The sequence below is a fragment of the Gopherus evgoodei genome, chromosome 8, assembly GCF_007399415.2.
Source record: "Gopherus evgoodei ecotype Sinaloan lineage chromosome 8, rGopEvg1_v1.p, whole genome shotgun sequence".
Taxonomy (NCBI): domain Eukaryota; kingdom Metazoa; phylum Chordata; order Testudines; family Testudinidae; genus Gopherus; species Gopherus evgoodei.
The window spans coordinates 59,708,816-59,723,299 of record NC_044329.1 but is presented as its reverse complement, the minus strand read 5'-3'; the positions used below and the strand labels follow the sequence as shown (position 1 = coordinate 59,723,299).

General features: G+C 39.7%; 1 protein-coding gene across 1 annotated transcript in view; it reads right to left on the bottom strand.

The window, feature by feature from the left end:
- HMCN1 (hemicentin 1) overlaps window positions 1–14,484 on the bottom strand; it is a 323,599-nt gene that overhangs the window by 14,436 nt on the left and 294,679 nt on the right. Inside the window, exons 93-103 of the mRNA XM_030573193.1 lie at window positions 13,758–13,928; window positions 12,406–12,555; window positions 12,035–12,172; window positions 11,590–11,711; window positions 9,705–9,942; window positions 7,920–7,982; window positions 7,019–7,138; window positions 6,710–6,844; window positions 6,077–6,190; window positions 5,569–5,694; window positions 4,495–4,623 (exon numbers count right to left, since the gene is read on the bottom strand). Of these exons, the coding sequence (XP_030429053.1) occupies window positions 4,495–4,623; window positions 5,569–5,694; window positions 6,077–6,190; window positions 6,710–6,844; window positions 7,019–7,138; window positions 7,920–7,982; window positions 9,705–9,942; window positions 11,590–11,711; window positions 12,035–12,172; window positions 12,406–12,555; window positions 13,758–13,928 (1,506 nt within the window). The remainder of the gene's footprint in view (window positions 1–4,494; window positions 4,624–5,568; window positions 5,695–6,076; window positions 6,191–6,709; window positions 6,845–7,018; window positions 7,139–7,919; window positions 7,983–9,704; window positions 9,943–11,589; window positions 11,712–12,034; window positions 12,173–12,405; window positions 12,556–13,757; window positions 13,929–14,484) is intronic.

The following is a 14,484-nucleotide window of genomic DNA, read 5'->3' as shown; positions in this document are numbered from 1 at the left end:
ACTGAAGAGCTCATTATCAAATATTTGTTTGATTTCTAAGCTTGACAAAAATTCAGTTTGGGTTCAGGATCAGCAAAGGTTCTGGTCAGTTTTTAATAAGATCCCAAATCCAGTCCTAGTCAAAATGTTACCATTTTCTTTTAGGGTTAATAGCTTTACAGAAGCACATGCAGTGCTATAAAGGTCCTCATGCAGCAGGGTGATGAGTTGCAGGATCAGGCCCAAAGTTTGTTCCCCCACCCTGAGAATGGAAGAAACATTCACATTCTTTAATTATAGACTAGCAGGGTTGGAATGGACCTCAGGAGGTCATCTAGTCCAACTCCCTGCTCAAAGCAGGACCAATCCCCAGACAGATTTTTGACCCAGATCCCTAAATTGCCGCCTCAGGGACTGAACTCAGAACCCTGGGTTTAACAGGCCCGTGCTCAAACCACTGAGCTATCCCTCCCACATGCAGACATATGAGTTGTGATTCTGGCACCTATATACCCAACAACTAAAATTTTCAATTAAGTAATATCTGTGGTAGGCAGAGATCCCTTAAGCACAAGGGACTGGACTGGACGACTTATTAAGGTCCTTTCCAGTCCTACACGTCTATAATTCTAGGGGAGGTGCTCTGGTTTTTCAATAGTATTAAAATTAGGAACATTTCAGGAAATTTTCACCTTTTTGGATGACTTTCAATCAATATAAATGTTAGGAAGAACGGCTTAAAAATGGGGGAGGGAATGTACTGGTGATTCATTTGATATAACAGAAACTAACATACTTGAAGGATCGGGGTTTGGAGTCTTAACAACACTGACTGGGGCCACAAACAGAGGTGAAAGTAAGCTGGTACAGGCCAGTACACCGTGCGGGACTGGATCGGCTTTTCCAGTGGTGATTTAAAGGGCCCAGGGCTCCAGCTGCTGCAGGGAGCCTCAGACCCTTTAAATTACCTCTGGAGCTCCAGCTGCTGGACTCGGGTGACGCTTTAAAGGTCCTGGAGCTCCGGCCCCTGCGGGGAGCCCCAGGCCCTTTAAAGCACCGCCCAAGCCCCGATGACGAAGCCCCAGAAGCCAGGCTCTGGCGCGGATTTAAAAGGTCCGGGGCTCTCCGCAGCGGCCAGTGCTCCGAGCCCTTTAAATCACCGCCGGAGCCCTGCCACTGCTACTCCAGCAGCGGCAAGGTTCCAGAGGTGATTTAAAGGGCCCGAGGCTCCCCACAGTGGCAGGCTGGCTGCTGGAGCCCCAGGAGCCGGGCTCTGGTGGGGATTTAAAGGGCCTGGGGCTCTCTGCAGCCACCAGAGCCCCAGGCCCTTTAAATCACTGCTGGAGCCCTGCTGCCACTACCCAGCCCTAGCCAAAGCCCTGCCATCCCAGGATAGCAGCAGCAGGGCTCCCATGGTGATTTAAAAGGCCCAGAGCTCTGCGGCAGCCGGAGCCCTGGGCCCTTTAATTCACCCCTGAGCCCTGGGGCTCCCGGCTGCTTGGGCAGCTGGGAGCTCCAGGGTGATTTAAAGGTCCCGGGGCTCCCAGCCACAGCTGGAGTCCCAGGGCCTTTAAATCTTGAAAGGCCCCGCCTCTTCCTTTTGAGGCCACGCCCTGCTCAGGACTCTGGTGTACCGGTAAGTCCTTTAAGTTACTTTCACTCCTGGTCACAAAGCATAAATTCGGTCCCAGGTTTTCTAGGTGCCATTGCTAAAATAATCTCAGAATGCGTGTTTAAAGTAACTTGGCAATTAAGAGTAAAACAAGACAGTGACTGCTGGATGATATCACATCTTTTATGAGGAAGTCCTCAGCAACTGCTCTTTGTTCATTAGTGTTGTTATGAGTGGTGTGCCAAAGAGACAATAAAGGAGCAAAATGCTAAAAAGGAAAAGAATGTAATGGGAGAATGACTTTTGTTTTAAAGACTTGTTTCTGGTTGGGGTTTGTTTGTTTGTTTTTTTTGGCTAATACTATATTTCTTAAGACATCTGCTAACACATTCATCTCTAAGCCCTCAGAATGAATAGAACTGACTGAGATTAAGATCCGTAGCCATAACAAAACTCTATTAAACTTCTTCTATGTTCCTCCATTATTTAAAGAGGTTTTTTTAAATTTATCAGACAAGTTATAATAAATTTGCAAAGTACGTGTAATTTTAATTTACATAAAATCACGTATCAGTCTTCAAAATAACAGGAAATATTGCTAAAATATGTCATTTTGGTCCCTTTTGGGGATATACAGCTCTTAACCCTCAGACAGAAAACAGTGATGCTAGTCTTTTAAAAGGGACATTGTCCAGAAACGTAAGGCAAGATGGTAGGATGTACACAAAGTGTTTACAAAATCTCACAGGATAAAAAAATGTGTTTGTTTTCTCTGAAATTCTTACAGAATGTTCAGGTTTGAGATTGAGATTTAAATCTTTGTTTGCAGTGTTGAAAATCTAAAGACTGCAGTATTGCTCTAGTGTCTAGTGCAGGAGAACCAGTGAGGAAGGATGCTAACTATAAATAACTGAAACTAACTAGTTAATTTCATTGTTCCCAACAGAATGAAAAGCAGAAAAAATAGACAATATAAATGTCAAAGAAGATATTTGATTTAAAACATTCTTCCTGTTTCATTATTTTCAAGTGTTATAAGCAACACAGCTAAGGATTTTTTAAAATGAGATCAGAGCCTCAGCGGTATAAATCTGCATAGCTCCATTGAGTTCATTGGAGCTTAATTGATTTATACCTGTGAGGATCAAGACCATGACAGCACCCTCTAATGTGTGATTAAGAGGCAAAATATAATAAAAACAAAATATATGGGTAAAGAAATCTTGAAACTCTGTGAAGTTAATTACTTTACATACAGCAGTTTTTGCAACTTAGGTTTCAAGGTTTCTTACCTGTGCAAAACAGTTTTTGGTCTGTAAAATAAGCTCTATCCTTTGCAATGAGTTACAGATGAGACATGTATGAAGATATGTAAATGATGAAAATGAAAAACCCAGTAAGAATTGCAGCCATTTTTACAGGACCAGCACATATGACAAAGTAGAAAATTAAAAGCAAAAAGTCACAGTTCTGCATTACACCAAAGCCATGCTTAGACTGCAGGTGAGCACTGACCATATGGCAAACCAAAGCATTCCAGACAGTATCCCTTTGATTATGCAACATGAATATCAGGTGCCTTAGATCAGAACATTAAAAAAAAAACAACCCTAAAATACATCAGCTTTTAAATTTGTAAAACTAAATTTTCCAATTAGTCCCTAAAATGCACTCCTTTCTTTTGGTATTAAAAAGAATCTAGGCTTTTCAGTTTCAAACAACTTAAGTTTTCAAAACAGTTACTAAGCATTTAATTATCAAGCTTTCTATCATATCATATATCTTACTATGGACAACACCTGACATATAGTAGTAGTAACTGAAACTCCTGTTAGAGTTCCGTGAGTGATGCACCAACATTTTCACAATCACTGATAAGTTAGACAAGCTATCATATTTTTAAATATCCCATATAAAACATGAATCAATTTGATCCTATTACCATTCGAAGGTCTGTAGAAGTCCAGGAACTGGTATCCGTGGAAATGTTTCATACACTTGAACTGACATTATAATGATGCCCAATAAACTGCATTAAAATATCTCTGCTAAAGATATTAAAATGTTATGGTGAGAATTCTTTTACTTGAGGCTAGACTGCCCCTGGCCCTGTGCATACATGGGGGAAGGGTGAGCCCATTTATGGAAGAAGCCTTTACCACAAATAGTGCCCTATACACAACAACCAGACATAATCAGTGTCTGTAGTCCAGTGAATGTACGGACTTCCCTCTTCCTTTAGGGAGAGAGTGAGAGGCAGGAAAGCAGCAGGGCACTATCTCCCTCCCTTCATGCTGATCAGGAGACCTAGAGGGGTGCACAGCTGTAACACACTGCATCATCCTAAAGGACTGTTAAATGGGCACACTCTTGCTCACAGAGTGAGTTCTAGGATGGACCATGCCTCCGAGGACATAATCCCTGCTGGAATTCCCCTAGGATGGGCCAACTCCAAGCCACACTCTACCTAGGCCTAAATCACCCAATCTGATCCCAAGTGTGCAGCCTGCATGTACATACCCATCTTTATTGTTAAAGAAACTAACTAAAGCAAACAGATTTGGAGTTACATCTGCCATGATTTCCTACAGTCACCCTAGAATGCCTGGATATTGCAGCACACATGAGATACACCCTCCACCACTGTTCCAAGACCGAAAACACTGTACACTGGTACAATTAAATGCTTTAATAGAGTAACTGTCATTAGTAATAGTTTGCAGTTTTTTAATGAAAGACTGAATTTTAATTTAGGGGATTTTGAGTACCCACAACAGACTGTATAGCCTACAGCCTTCAAAAGGGATAATGTCGCTAGGTTTATTACAATACAAAGAGGAGCCAAAAGCAGTAATTGAGAACATGGAATGATATTAATGTAGGCTGGTTTCCACTCAACATACCCAGACAGGGTCTTCCAACTCCCTGGGATCGATACCCTCTTGGACATATGCAATGGTAGCTCCCTCGTGTATTCTCACAAATCTGGTTGTACCTGCAGTGATGGATACCATCTTTGCATTCGTCAATATCTAAAGGGAACAGAGCTAATTAGTAGTAGTCATGTTTTTCTGAAGCCTTGGTTTTCTCTTTCTAAATATAGAGAACAGAGTTACACCAGGGAGGGATCTGGTCCTGTATTCACAAAATAGCTGATCATGGTGGACATAATACATTTCTCATTTATGACAATCAGATTGGATATCAGTCTGCACCAACTGTGTGACAGATAGTGGTGGGTCTGGATTATACTGGGAATGGAGATGGACATAAGCAATCTTTCAGCTGAGTTGCGTCTATATAATTCAACCTTTTAATAAATTTTGCAGATGATTATTACCAGGTTTTTAATCTTACCAAATCCAAAACACTGAGGTGGAAATCTGCCTCCCCCTGGTGTCAGATGGAGATATGACAAGGCCCCTTGAATTGCTTATGGTTAAAGGCACCCTGATAAGCAACAGGGACTTGTAATCTCGATATAAAAAACCTTAAATATGTATTCAGGAAGAACAGGTACATTCTGCAGAATGTTCATATAGAAATCCAAAAGGGGCACAGTATCCCAGCCTCCAACACTCACATGAGTTTTCTAGTACTGAGAGTGAAGGGGGAGGGGAGAGAAAAGGAAATTCAGGGGCCCAACCATTGTTTTTCCTCAAAAAAAGAGACTAGAGCAACAAACACATCCTTCTACCATTTGTCCACAGGGGATCAATGAAAGCCTGTGGCTGATACAAAGTCTTGCCACTTGTAACATGTCTTTCACTAATTAACATGAATTCTCACCAAGAAATCACAGTGTATGCATGCCCTTGAACCAAGGGAAGTCAGTGCTGGTGGGTGCACAGCACCTTTGAAATGTAGGCCATTTCTTCAGATGGCTAGAGAGTATTTTGAGGAACCAATTTTTGGAAAATATTAGCCATGCCCTTTGTTTCAGAATCATTATATGATAAATAAACCAATGTACCCACCAATGCATGTTCCATTTTCTGTTTTGGTCATTCCATTTGGACACAGGTCAATGCACTTATAACCACCACGTGTGTTCTTGCAGTGCTGATCTGGTCTGCATACATTCTGCCTGCATTCATTTACATCTTAATTTTTAAAAAAAGAATTTAAATTGTTAACTGATTTTCTTCTGCTCTATTCCCAAAGGCCAAGGCAACCCCAATTTAATTATACTAGGTGAGTACCTTTGAAAAATGTGTACATACAGTCTTTATGTGTGTATCAAGCACATTTGACGGTTTCCCTTGCACTCTGCCCATTTATCCATTTCCACTGAGTCTACTTGTGTTTTGCAAGCCCACTCAAAAAATGTTAAAGCTCGCTTCCGTGATTTGGAAAGGGATCCAACAGAGCAGGGGATTCTTTGTTGTTGCATATACCATCAATCTTCTACAGGGAATTTCATTTGAATCATGTTAACATATTACATTGAAATCTATTCCCCTGACTCTATATTTCATTTCATACCCATGCATTTTCTGCCTTTTAGCTGATATCCTGGGTCACAGCCACAGTGGAAACTTCCTATGGTATTGAAGCAGCGCTGATGACAGGAGTTGAAGTCTTGGCATTCATTAACATCTGTTGAATAATGCAAAGCCTTAAATGTTATAGCTGTGGATCTTGTAATAATTTGCAACAAATTGTGCTTTGGTATATTTCATGTTGTAGGCTCTGCTTTGATCTAAGTTCTTCACCTTCTCCTTTTCACATATTGCCCTCCATAAGTAGTCAAGCAAGTGATTGTTACATGAGAAAGAACTTCATAGTGATACAGGAGTGAAAATTTCTGAAATAGATACAGGAAAGTAAGCTTACCTCACTACATAACAAAGGAAAACACATACAGGACTCAGTAACAAGAATGTTATTTTTTTCTGGGTAGGATTTTTCCTTTCAGAAGATGTAGACAGTAAAATGTCACTGATAAAGTGTCACTTACCAGAACGATCCAAGAACACCTCTGCATAAGTGGATATCAGGAATCAGTAGGAAGCTTATTCCCAGAGAGCCAAGACATTCTTGGGAAAGTTACTTACAAACATGGCTTAAATAAAAGTAGTGTCAGTTCATTAGAATTAAGGTCAGAATACTGCACACCTTGACAGCTCAATCCATCAGATGTTCTTCTAAAGCCAATTCCACACCTAACCACACAACGGTAGGAGCCAATGTTATTCTCACATTCCTGAGCAGCATGGCAGGTGTGTCCACCTAATGCACATTCATTAATATCTACAATAAAGTGCAAATAATAAAAATGTGTTCAGTAAATGAATATATTTTGCACCTTAAGAAATAAACGATTCTGGTATAACGTATGAATGCCATCAGTAAATTTTATGTTCTTATGTTAGTGGCAAAAAGTCTTGTGTCCAGTCTGTGCATGTCATTTGAAGTCTGGCTTACCCTGACACGTTCTTCCATCTGCTGATATAGTGAGGCCCCTGGGGCAGGAGCAGTAATAGGTTCCCATAGCATTATGACATGCATGAGAACAAGGATTTCGCACTGCACATTCATCTTCATCTAAAAAATAAAAGTGAGCAATTTTACAAGAACCTATGGAATTCTATGTGTGTCCCAGTGATAGAACAGGACAAGACTCTTCCAGGCCTTTCTATGGGTTCACAGAAGGTACAAAGTGTTCTCTCCTTCTTTATGCACTCTGTACAATGGCCAGGGACAGCAAGCTGACCCCGTGCTCAGTGTAGGGTTTTACTTGTCATATAATCCCTTGTAGGATACCCCTGAAAGTAAAGCATCTCTATATTACTCTCAAATCAGACCAGCATGCTAATCATATAAGGCCTGGTTCTCCCTTCTGTTGCACCTGTTTGACTTTAGTGAAAGTCAATTAAATTTAGTAAAGCAACACTGGAGTAAACTGCAGCAGAGAATCAGGCCCACTGTATTTTAGGAAGCCAGTCAAGACAATTGACATGGTTTGAATTAATCTGTGCAGCAGAAAACAACAGCCTTAAAAAGTTTCAGTTCAAGTCAAATGTTTCTTAAAGGTCTCTTTGTATTTCTTTAGAGTTGGAATCTGCAGGAGTGAAAAGTATAAGTATGTAGTACATATTTGTTGTTCAAGTTAAGGCTCTATTTTTAAGAGACAGTTTCACTTACAAAGATAGGGTCTGATATTGTTGTCATTTGGAGTTCTGCTTGAGTTAGATCTATAGAACTGAGCAGTTCAATTTTAAAAGTGATTCATACTCTGTATGTACCGCATTCAATAACACTGTACAAAAGCAACCTGTGTGCAGTGTATTTGATTATATTTTTGTCTTCGTTTTCATTTTCTTACCTGAACAGTAGGGCCCGGTAGAGTTCAGACCAAACCCAGCAGGACACTGATTACTATGGTCTCCTATGGGGCAAAGGAAGCCAACGATAATGAAAAAATATGACCATCTCATGGCTTTGAGAAGATTAAAATATTGCAGCCTAATGATTGGTTAACCAAGTAATTTCAATCAGTGCCACAGTCTATACTTTAAAACTAAATATACACTTGGCATTGTGGGACTCCACTGTATTTCACTGATTTCCCATAATGAGTTGTTCAGTGAAGGCATGATTTGAAGACAACAGGACTGTACAGGTTCATCTGGGGGCACAACTTAGTCTGCAGTAGTTCTATTACAAGTAGTAGTGCATGAAACAGAAAGCCCCAAACTGACTTTCAAATCTCAGGGTAAGTTGAGGGCTGGTAGTTAGGGAAAAAAAAAATCTTACTTTGGCAAAGGAAATAACTGATCTAAAAATAGTGAGACAGTTTAAATAAATTCCCCCCTCCCAACCTTTCTCCCCAGCAATGACATTTTTCAAAGTCCTTTTTAAAGATAAAGCCACACCTAAAAGTCCGACCTTTTTAATAGACCTAAAGTGGAATTTACGAGGGGCACAGGCCTTATGCTGGCCACTTACAGTGAATGAATTTAACCCTTTTTATTTGCAGCACTGCTGCTAAAATTAGTTTTTGTTTCCTTTTTTTTTTTTTAAACATTGCGGGTTTTTAGTCTTTCAGGTGAGCCTTTTGGGTAATATAGCAATAGCCCATTATTTCACAGAGTCTCTTTCTGGGTTTCATTCATCATTGCCCTCCACTTTGTATACTCATTTGCACCAGTGCAAAGAGGGTGTACCATGCTACCTGTTCAGGATGGAAGTATTTTACACTCACTTTGCACTGATGTAAATGATTATACAAGGTGCAAGGCAACGGGCCACTTTCTCTCTCTCGTTCACTCTGAGGTTTTGTGTGATTTCTCATATTACTATCACCAGCATTTATCGTGCATCTTTTACTACGTTGCCTGCATTCTATCTATATTAATCCCTCTCCACCAGGATTTCTAATACTCTGAACCTCTGAGAAGCTTTTAAATAACTGCCATTAAAAAATAACAACCAGCTAGAAAAAGTTTCCTCTTCTCCTTTTCCTGCTCTTGGCCTGAAGCACAGAGTGGGCTACAGTCAGGACTGGAGCAGTACAGGTTAAAGGCTGTACTGAGATCCACCAGGACTACAGATAAGTCACTATTCTCCAGCTTTACTAGGCTTGTTTCTATCCATCTATTGTCACATCAGCTCTTAAAAATGCAGGTAATCCCAAACCAGAGCCAATAAAGCCTATATATACCGCACCACATCGTTTATGTTTTCTGAACATTCCAATATTTTACAGAAGAACAATTTTAGGAATGATTTAGAGGCTCTTAACCAAACTTTTCTCTTTCAGTTTTTTAAAAAGGCAGTTTGAAACTGTTCAGAGGTATAAATAGTCCCAGCAAAAGTCAATTGGGGGGGAAGTGCAGGGGTGGACATCAGAGGTATAAAATAAATATATAGCTATATAACAAATTGAAAGTGACATCAACATCAACATGTGCCATCAACATGTGTATATCTGTACCAAAATAATCTGAACATCTCAATGTCTCAATAGCCTCCTCTTCCAAGATCATACTCTACTGCTGAGGATATTCTATTCTCTCAGTATTCTTCATTCACATTATCTTTTTATTTTGAAGTAAGCCTTATTCTAAATTGGATACATTTTTCATTAATAAATAGAGTCAAACAATACCTTTCACAATAGAAGCATGGATTCTAAAAGCTAGTGTTTCTTCCAGTGGGTTGTACTCTGTTGCAATAGAGGAAGCCTGAAGTGTTTCCAGCAGGAATGGCATTTTTCCTCGAGTGTGATCGTAGGTAATGGTGTGGTTCCATGTATATGGTACACTAACTCCATCTATGGTGAAGAGCCGTGTAGAGAAGGCATACAGTTGTCCAGGGCCAGTCTGAATATAGTCTTCCGTGTAATCCTGAAATACACATCACAAATCAAGATCTAGGTACCAGCAACTGGATTCTCTAGCTCAGCTAATATACTGCAAAAGAGTTTTTTTGTTTTTAAATAGCATGAGATGTATCTAGAGAAAGGAGCTTTTTAAAAAGCTGGCACATGGCTATTTAGCTTCAGTTACTATAACTGTTGAATTTTAATGGCTCCCACTATATGTCCCTATTATTAGTGAGGGAAATAACTGTAGTAACTGAGATGCCACAGTCTAGTAGCAATTAGTGGATCCTGATTTTAATGATGGTGGCTGTATGACCATATTTCCAACTTCCGTCCCCACACACACCCTGACAACCATAAGAGGTCCTGATTGGTTTGATAACAAGATCTCTTATGGTCTGAAGTGCTACTAGCAACCACACAATATTTATTATTTAATAATCTAGGAAGTTTACTGGAAATGATAAGCTAACTAAACAATTTACTGCAGAAGTATTACACCACAGTAAGGAAACTTCTATAAATATTTGGGGCGCTGCAAGCTGATTGTTCCAAAATGTCAAAAAAATCTAAACATACTTATTTACTATACCCAGTATTTATATATTTGGATTGATTATCCATCAACAAGCACATGCAGATGCTACATTTATTTATTTTTTTTTAATTCTTTCAGGATAAAAACCAGTTACAAAATCCATGACACATAATTAAACCCTCAATCCCTATTGTTAATCCAAGCAAAATCTTCCATGGCTTGATCAAGCAGTTAAGACTTGAAGTGTTAAATAGTGACTTTAGTGGGATGATGGAGTGAAGGGGTTCCAGAAGTGTGGAATGCCCTGTCGCTAGCCATGAACAGTGGAGTCAATGAGTACTAGCAGACCTCTTTCAAGAAGATGAAACTAACAGACAAGGCAGTAAGATTATAACCTCTTGCTCTGAAGACTGCCAGACAAACCAGTCTGTATCTGATCATTTTGGGGAAAAAAAAGTATGGGAAAGTCCTCACGTTTAGAAAAAGCTGATTCTGTAAGAAGAGTGAGGCAAGTCAGAGTAATTAGAGTGCTCACCATTATGGACAACTCCATGGGACAAGATGTTAATGCTACGGCACAGAAAAAGGTCTTCCTTACCTCTGCCACAGCCACATTATAGGAAAAATTAAATCATCGAGATTTTATGCAACGCAACACAGCATGTTTTCTCTAGCCACAGCTCTAGCCTCCATCCTTGCAGAGGACCTGTGACAGAAACCTTTGAGGACATTGTGAAGGTAGGGAATGCATAGATGCCAGCCTGTCAGTGTCGTGGCTAACAAGTTGTGAATAATACTCTACAAAAACTTTGCCAGGGTTGGGCGAAATGGAGGACTAGCACCACCTTTAGAAAGGTCTAGAATCTAGCTTGGCCGATCAGCCTTTTGCGCGAGATAAAACAGGCCATCTACCTGACAGCAGTAAAGCCTCACCTCATCTTGGAGGAGGGGCTGATCTGATCATAATCAAAAACACCTTACCTTCACATGTCCAAGCCAATCATAAAAATAAGTCAGAATACTGTAACATAGCTTATGGTGCTGTTGATGGCTGTATTAAAATATGTCAGATAAGAAAAATACAAAACTGAAACAAGAGTGCAGAGATGTCATTTTTGCTACCAATTTTACCTTCACGCTAACATCAGCTGAGGACTGTAGCTGCAGAACATGGCCACTCACTACCACATCCAACAGTAATGCTCCATCTGAATCCATACCACGGGCAATATGAGTCATTCGCAAAATCTCTCCTGTGAATTTTAACACACATTGATTTGTAATCTATCATGATTTATGATTTATGTTAACTGCACAGTATTTGAATTAGGTCCATGTTGAACCATGTTCGTTTATGCTAACATGTCATTCTTGTATATAACCACTACTTTGCCCTATATTAATCCTCAGATTCAAACTAGGAAAAGTGAGACTATAAAGCCTCATATTCAGCTAGTTATCCAGAACATGCTGCTGTGAACAAACATAACTATGGTAAATGATATTTATTAAGCAATTCAACCTTGTATTATGCTTGTCACATACAAATAGAGATTGTGTCCCATTGTTAACTAACCAGTTGCAAACTCCACTTGAGTCTCTCTCTTGAAGATTGCGTTGGTGAGAGTAAATCCATTCACTGCTTCTCCAATTTCCTTTGCAGCTGCCCAGTAAACAGGATTTAGAATAGAAACTAGCTTTCTCATTGCTGTACCTAAAGAGAAATAACATACTTCTTTAAAAATGCCCTTTGTGTGCTCCTCCTTTCTTTTGATGTAAAGAGAATGTAAATATATTAAAAGACCTCCACCTCCCTCCTGCCCATGAAAAATTGAAGCCAATTCCTTAAAATCTTGGATGCTGCCTTAATGAAAGGAAACTGAAAATTGACAAACCTAAGGAAGATTCCTTTGTTTACTTATAACTCAAGGAAGCAAACTGACTTACCAAGACTCCGAGGGACATTTGTGATCTTTGCTTGTATTATTCTAGTGTCAGAGTCAGGGCTATCTGTTACTGTGGAATTCAGGAAAGCAATTCCAAATTCAACATCATTAATATTTCCAATAACACTTCCTCTGGCACGTGGAGGCCCACCTGTTGGGGGAAGAGGAAAAATACCCCATGTGTGAAAACTCTATTTTGAAAGAAAAATATTCAAGACTAGCACTGAGTGCTCTGAGAGAACACAAAGTTCTCTATGTGCATGTGGACTTACATTTTATGGAATGTTTATTCATATAATATTAATAATCATAGCACCTCATATCCATAAGGATACCAGGACCATTTATAAATGTAAGCTGATGTATAAATTATGACACATGGATTACTTTATGGACCACTGAAATGCAGCCACTTCTGGGGAAAAAGCAACAATTGTTGAACAGTGCAAACTGATGCTACACAACAGGTTACAGCAGGTAAGAAAGTACAACTAAACAACTGAAACTACTGGGGAATTCAGGCAGACAGAATGTAATTATTTGGCCAGGACACTGGAGTCTATTAGTCATACCAGATGTCAAGCAAGACTTCTGTGTGTTCCTACTCTGTTTTAGAAAACAGCAACTGACAAAACAGAATGTATTCATAAAGAGAGACATGTTTTCTAATTTTTAAAAAAATGTAATGTTATTAAACAGAACTTTTCACTAGTGTAGCACTCTTCTTTTGAGGATGCATAAGTGATTTTCCCATATCACTTTCAGATTTATTCTCACAATATCATACATCTAGAACAGTTGTTCTAAATCGTTTCACTATTGTGCACTATTTCTTAAACTAGAGATAAGAGCTGATTGAATTAACCATTGCAAACATAGCTCCATTTGCTGTTTATGAACCATTTGGAAACCAGCCTGCATTTGTGCAAATATATTTATTTCTTGATAGCTCAGGTGAACAATTTTCAGTTTTACACCTTGTTCAATGTGACTATTATTTATTCTCTTGTCATGTTATATGACTGGCTGCCTAAGTTGTATATGTTTTTTTCTTTCAACAATGCAGTCATCAAGCTGAAACCTTATAAACGCTGTGGGTTTGAGTTTAATTGATCAAAAGTGCCTCCGGAAATTCCTCTTGAAAACTGTCAAATGCTTCAGCATATAACAGCATTCAGCTGACTACAGTTTGCCAGTGAATGGTTACCAGATTCTATGTAAGTGCTATGACATGTTTGCAGAAAGGATATGCTGAATGGACAGGCTTATTCATTACTGAAAGATTTATAAATAATAAACTAGGCGTTTTTTTTGGTTCATTTGCTTTAGTATTCAGTCTCTGCAATAACATACCTGGACATGCTTGGATGTTACACCTGGAAAGCTGTGAAGAGTCTCCGGGGCAAGGACGTCCACCATTTGAGGGGGCTGGATTACTGCACAGTCGTGTTCGGGTCTGCTCCCCTCCTCCACAAGAAGCAGAGCATCTGATCCAAGCTTGCCATGTTCCCCAGTTTCCATCCACTATAAACAAAGATAGAATGTTGAAACAAGTGGCTTTTTGTAGCAGATGTTTCAGATTACAAACAGAACTTCAAATATAAATTCCATGTTGATAAAGCTGACATCTTTAAAAACAATCAAACAGCTACAAGGATGGTGTATCATTTTCAATGATAGTTCTGTAGGCAGGGCTGCTGCCCCAAAAAGTGAAATACCTTTGAAACTGTTCATGCCCATATATTAGACTTACTCAAAAGAAGAGAACCTTTGGGAATGTGCAATGGATGAGGATTTAGCAGGGAGATATGTGACTAAATCCCCATGCATCATACTGATAATATACCCCTCATAACTAGCCAAGAAAATTATATGCACAATATGGGGCAGTCCTTGCTGCCTTCTCTATGGCTACAGAGTCTCCCTGCCAGTGGAATACACCATGGTTCTTCTGTGCAAAGAGTGGGCACAGGCTGGATTTGAGAGTCTTCTTATGCCACAATGCAGGCAGGTTGCAGCGAGAGAATCCGCTGCCTGGACTCCCATCCCAGACCAAGAGAATGCTGGAGACAGAGACTGC